Source organism: Geospiza fortis, unplaced genomic scaffold (genome assembly GCF_000277835.1).
Source record: "Geospiza fortis unplaced genomic scaffold, GeoFor_1.0 scaffold221, whole genome shotgun sequence".
In the NCBI taxonomy this organism is placed as follows: Eukaryota; Metazoa; Chordata; class Aves; order Passeriformes; family Thraupidae; genus Geospiza; species Geospiza fortis.
Window position 1 is genome coordinate 2,427,895 of NW_005054395.1, and position 5,923 is coordinate 2,433,817.

General features: G+C 39.0%; 2 protein-coding genes across 2 annotated transcripts in view; both read right to left on the reverse strand.

Annotated features, from left to right (window-relative positions):
- BPTF (bromodomain PHD finger transcription factor) overlaps window positions 1-240 on the reverse strand; it is a 54,194-nt gene extending 53,954 nt beyond the window's left edge. The window contains exon 1 of the mRNA XM_031060918.1: window positions 27-240. Coding sequence (XP_030916778.1) covers window positions 27-240 — 214 coding nt within the window. The remainder of the gene's footprint in view (window positions 1-26) is intronic.
- Window positions 241-2,123: 1,883 nt separating this feature from the next.
- The window catches only part of NOL11 (nucleolar protein 11), a 12,238-nt gene continuing 8,438 nt past the window's right edge, over window positions 2,124-5,923 (reverse strand). The window contains exons 13-18 of the mRNA XM_031060919.1: window positions 5,893-5,923; window positions 5,563-5,778; window positions 4,991-5,069; window positions 4,022-4,114; window positions 3,574-3,681; window positions 2,124-3,270 (exon numbers count right to left, since the gene is read on the reverse strand). The exon at window positions 5,893-5,923 is cut by the window's right edge and continues 107 nt beyond it. Coding sequence (XP_030916779.1) covers window positions 3,157-3,270; window positions 3,574-3,681; window positions 4,022-4,114; window positions 4,991-5,069; window positions 5,563-5,778; window positions 5,893-5,923 — 641 coding nt within the window. The 3' untranslated portion in view covers window positions 2,124-3,156. The remainder of the gene's footprint in view (window positions 3,271-3,573; window positions 3,682-4,021; window positions 4,115-4,990; window positions 5,070-5,562; window positions 5,779-5,892) is intronic.

A 5,923-nucleotide genomic window follows, 5' to 3' on the forward strand; every position in this document is an offset into this window, starting at 1 on the left:
CCGCCGCTCCCTCAGCCGCCCCTGGCCTGGTCTCACCCTCTCCCCGCAGCGGAGTCGCTGGGTCCGTGGCCGGGGTCTGTCCCAGAGCTCGGCCCGAGGGAGCCCCGGGCCCGTCGGGAACAGCTCTGAGCGAGGCGCGCCCCGGGCCCCGGGCAGGGGCTCCCCACGAGGGTCTTCATTCCCAACATTGTCCAAATCAGAGCTCCGGGTGTCCCCTCGGGAGACGCTTCCCTCCGCCATCGGCACCAAGCAGCTCCTCTGGCCACTGACACTCAGCTCTGGCCCTGCTTTGACTCCTCACTCGTTAAACCCCTCTTACAGCTCACCCTTACACAGCCAGCGCCCGTGTAAAGCAAACACTGAGATCACACACGGACCCACCATCACCGCTTTGCCCATCCACTTTCCCTATTCTGTTTCCAGTTCTCTGGAGCACTAGGAAAAGAGATGGGCTCAGTCTGCTTTGTATTACCTCTGGTTGTCTTACTTGCCAGAGCCTACAAAGAACTAAAAATCAACAAAAACCAGTTGCACTGTTGGGTTTCCAATACCACCACTTGGATTCAGGGTATCAGTTTCATAAGCAAAAGCAGTACAAACTGAAAGTCAGCCCAAGGCACACAGATATCTTGTATTTCCTACAACCAGCCTTCCATTTCATTGCTAGATCGAGAGTTTCAGTATTTCAGAGAGCCAGAAGTCTTATCATTAGAAAATCAGTTTACATGTTCATTTCTTCCAGTCCCATGTTTATACATCTGAGCTAGGTAAAACACAACACTGGTCATGCCACAAACATGGCAGCGACATGTCCAATATATCATTTAATTTGCATTCTTCAATAGTAATTTTTGAAGTCCTTTTGTTTATTAACTTATTGCTCAGGCCGAGCACCTCATTAAACCCACAAACCTACCACAGCATCAAGCACACAGCAATGGCTGCAGGGTTTAGCCCAATTTGCACTCTATATCCAGCTTTTTATCTGCAGCTCTTTTATATTCAGTGTTGCAGCTGCACAGGCCCAAAGCCCCGAGCAGCAAACATTGCCCAGCCCCATTTACACCTTTCTTTCTACTCAATTTGTATTCTGAACCTTTCCAAATTAACTTTAGGTTGCTTATGTGGGGCTGATTTTTGCTACCTCTCACAAGGTGGCAGAGGGTTGTGGTAACTCTTTAAAAACATGAATATACAGACACACATTTTCCATTATCTCCTTCTGGTATCATGGAGAAAACACCTGTGCATTCTGCCATCTATACACTGAGAATCTAGCAAAAGTACCTATCTGCTGCACCAATCACACAGCCTGCAGCATTCTGAGAGCATTAACACCTCCAAAACACTGTGGATTTTGTGTATTTGTGGTAGATCAAAGGTGCTGACAATCATGTGCTTCTGAACTGTGAACCAGGGTATCTGTCTCTTAATCCCATCCCTGATCAGTTGGTGATGTGGAAGTGCTTACTGAATTTTCATTTTGTAGGTGGAGAAATGGGTGCACAGAGAGGTGTTACCTTCAGGGACAGGATATAAATTAGTCCTTTCCAAGACACAGCTCAGTAGAGAAATCAACCCCAAAACCTGCCCATTCTACTCAGAGTAGAATATACTGACTTGGAATTTGGAGCTCCACTTTGGAGTCTGCTGGTAGTTAAATGAGCATGTTTGTAAGTGAATTGAATCCAGCAGGAAGAGCAATTTTTGGGTGGAAGCTCTACCCTGCTTCCATCCTCAGGACAGATGGAGAATAAGCTTCCTTTGACAAGGCACTTTGGAGAAGATGAACAGCCCAGTTGTTCCAAGCTGTTGTCTGGGGTGGGCTCTTTTCTCCAAGGATAAGGGAAAAGAACTGAACCTACAGCTGGATGATATTCAGAACAAGTGAGCATATGCTCTTAAATTATTGAGATGCTTTTGTCCAGTCCTTCACTCCAAACTATTTCATAATTTGTGTTAGGAATTGTATTCAGGTGTTCAGCTCTCAAATCAATTCCACAGACATTTTTTTAAGACACCACAGTGTTGCTGAGTAACATTACGTTAGAGCTCAGCAGCAGACTGGAATCAGGTGTAGGAAGGCAGGAAGGGCTTACATGACTTTTGCTGAGGTAATTCAATATAGTTCCAATTGTCATTTTATTTAGATGATGAAAACCAAATTATATCAATATACTGATATGCTGAATTCTACTAATATTCCATCACATAATTAGTAAAAATAACATCATATTTGCTGTTCTGAAAATGTATTGATTATCTTGTCCCCAACAATCCACCTTATACTCGACTCCAGGAAATTCAGCATTATGCTTCTGTTCCATTTTTCCTTACTCCAGATGAATAGTCCCACAAGTATCTCGTAACAAGTCAGCTTTAAGTGAATGCCTCATCAGAAGAATAAGTCAACAGATACCTGTAAAATCTTCAACAAATGTTGCCTGCATAAAACTTTAGTTCATCACTTTGTATTTCAAAGAGAGTCAAAATCAATCTAAGATATACTTTGAAATGCTAGAATTCAAGCAGCATAGATGACATTAACTAAGTTGAGGTGTTCAGTAGTTGAAAAAGTACTTACAGAAAACAAACTGATATAGGTAAGAATGTTCTTATTTTAAATTCAAGATAAGTTTTCTTGTCCAAAATATTGAAAGCAACTTACTACCAGTGCCAAGAAGTCCCCTCTATACAACTTCAGCTGCTACTGCAGAAGTTTTTTTCAGACTTGTACCTACATTTGGTACTGACAGTGCATAAATACAACTAAACATGTCACCTTCCAAAGTGACTTGAGCCTTCTAACTGTGCAGCTCTTTGCAATTTACACAGCCCAAAACAGCAAGTTATGCCCCCAGCACTTCTGCCACAACCATCTTGTGTTTAGCCAAGAATCGTGTGGTATTCTAGGAAGTTCTCATGATCACATATCAAAATTCTACATGAAAATATAAGCAAACATCCAGCTTCTCATCCAGTCAAAAAGAGAGATTTTAATACACAAGGTTCAAACTTACAACTCCCATGTAGCTACAGAGTAACCAGGCTCCTCCTATGTAGAAAACAACTTTTGACAGCCCCAATATGGAGTGCTAATACATCCCTGTCATAAAAGGAATCAATACAAAATAAATGTGTTAATGAGCTTCAAATTCAAATGATTTCCAGCACTTCAATAGAATAGGTCTGAGATTCTCTCAGGTGGTTCAGTCTTTGTAATTCCTGCAAACTTCCTTCAATCTTGTTGAGTTCTGAGTAGAACCGTACCTGAAAAGAAGAAAACAGAGACATTTATAGCAAAACACACTTTAATCCTTTTCATACATCATCATACTGTGGAATTATCTCTGGTTCTGCACAGTTTAAGATACTTAAATCAAATAAAGCAGCTTTTGAAATCCAAATGAGACAGAGGCAACTGCAATTCATGTTCAGGAAGGAGCATACAGAGGAGGACAGACATTATTTGATTCACTAAATAATTCGTTGTTGTCTGTCTCCCCCTGTTCCCAATGTCCATATTCTGAATCAACTGAAAATCAAAGAATTATCCTACAAGATGCAACTTACTTGGGCTCTCACAAACTTATGCAGGTTTGAAAGCAAGTCCTTTGCTTCTGGAAGCATCACCATGACAGTGAACTGGGCATCAAGCAACAGGCACATCCAATCCATGATCTGAAGAGAAACAAAAAGTCCACTTACACTTCCCAGTCTGGAAATAACACACATTTGGCTTTAAAAGCTGAACTCTAAGACATTCACTTTGACTGCAAAAATGCATGGGTTCACATGTTCAGGCATATTTTCAGGAATATTTGCATTTTGATTGTTAAAGTGTTACATCTGACTTTGTACAGGTTACATTGATGCACAGTTCTCTGTAGAATAAATGCAGATGTCAGTTGATTTTAGATATTCCCAACTACTCAGTTACACACCCCAGAAAGAGAAGGAAGCACAGCTCTTGGAATGAGCTGCTCACCTGATTTATTGTGGGACAGAATGAGCTGCTCACCTGATTTATTGTGGGAGAGCGTATTCCAGGAAGAGTGGTGTTAACTTTTTCACTGCATTTCACATACAGGTAATATAAATACCTGAGAAATAGCTGAAAGTAGAAAAGTCAGAACATTTGTAAAGGACAAACATTTAATAGACCAAGGCCTTTTGTTCTGCACATGATAATATTCATATAGATTTTTTTAATTTTATTTTTTTATTTTGAATGCAACACAGATGCCTGTATATTACACATTAAAAACAAGTTTTATGGTTCTCTTACACCACCCATAGCTGGATGTTTGAAATTTCCCAGCAATATTCAGTGTAAATTACATTCAGGGGTAATCACTGTTCCAGGAAATGTGTCAGAGATATGATCAGCTTTGTTTTGATGTGTGGGGTTTTTTCTAAAATCACTGGAAAATCAACCATATGCTCAGGTACACACAGTTCTTGAAGTTATATTTCAGATTTTGAGAAACAGGGGAGTTTGGTGGGTTTTTTTCCTGAACTGAGATGATCTAGATTTGTATTACATTTGGGATTATACAGAGGTTTTTTCTCATATTTTCTAAACTTCTGTTTCTGATAGGACTGACTAAATTACTGTGGCTTTTTCCTTTCTTAAAAAACATTTTAATCAAGGGAAGGTATTATTACTTGCTAACAGAATATGAACTTTTTCCAGGTATGCTGGGTCATAAAGACAGTTCTTACTTACATCTTCTAAAATAAGCAAGGACTAGAAATATCAAGAAAATTACGTAAATATATGGAAAAATGTGATATTCCTTAATATTAAATCTTATCAGGCATCCTAATTTCATTTTCATGCATTAGTTTGTTATTCAGACTCCTGAAAGAACAGTGAATTTCTCATATACAATAGAAATAGAATAAAAAAAATAGAAAAAAATATTTTCCCTTTCCTTCACCACAAAATAATAAGTATTTTTATACTCTTTAATATTAAAATACTTACAATAGCTTGTTGAGCTGGAAGGTTTTTCAGGTGAGGCAAAAGAAATGTTTCAGTGTAAGCTGAATGGAGAACAGCATTTCTGTGTAGTGCTATTAAGGGAATAACATTGCAGGAAAAAATACCAGTTTCTTCAAACCAGAGTGAATTCTAAAGAAAATATTTCTCCAGGTTTTTGAGGGAAGTTCTATTTGAATCTTATTTCTATAATGAAATATCTACAGCAACTGAACCATTATGATAGATTTAATTTGAACAGTTCTGCCCACTACAAGAGTGTAACTCCCTGATGTGTTTTAACAGGCCAATATCCAAAGCACTGATACCTTTTCTTTTAAGTAGAGAAAAATTACTGCAAAAGTGTAATAAAACTAAGTTCAAATTGGTGTAGATACATTCTAAAAGCTATATGTTTTTATTTATATTTTAAACAGTTTTTCTACTGAGTAGGAACAGCTCTTATGAGAACTCAGAGACTTTGAGCAGTAACAGAGGATGTGCCTTTTGGCAACAGCAAACACAAACATCCACAGCACGTGCAGTGCTCTGCCTGCCCTTCCCCACACAGAGGATACAGCAATGCTGCCTTCTGAAGCCCAACAGGGCAGGATTCACCATCACTCTGGCTTTCCTTTGGGATTTTGGTATCACACATGTCCTGGTCCATCTCTTCACTGAAACCATTTTCTAGAATTTCAGTCTTAACTTCCATATCGTTGCATTCAACATCAACGTAACAGATGGCAGAATCTAGGTTTACATCTACACTTTTAAGATGCTCTTCACTCATGCTGTAGAAGAAAATTTCAGACTTTTAACACATTTAATTACTAGCTTTAAAATCAGCAATGTCATCAACACATATAATGAACTCTATGAAGCTTATTATGAAAACAAAACCAGACTAAAGTTTGGTGAAGAAAAAAAAGAAAGAGT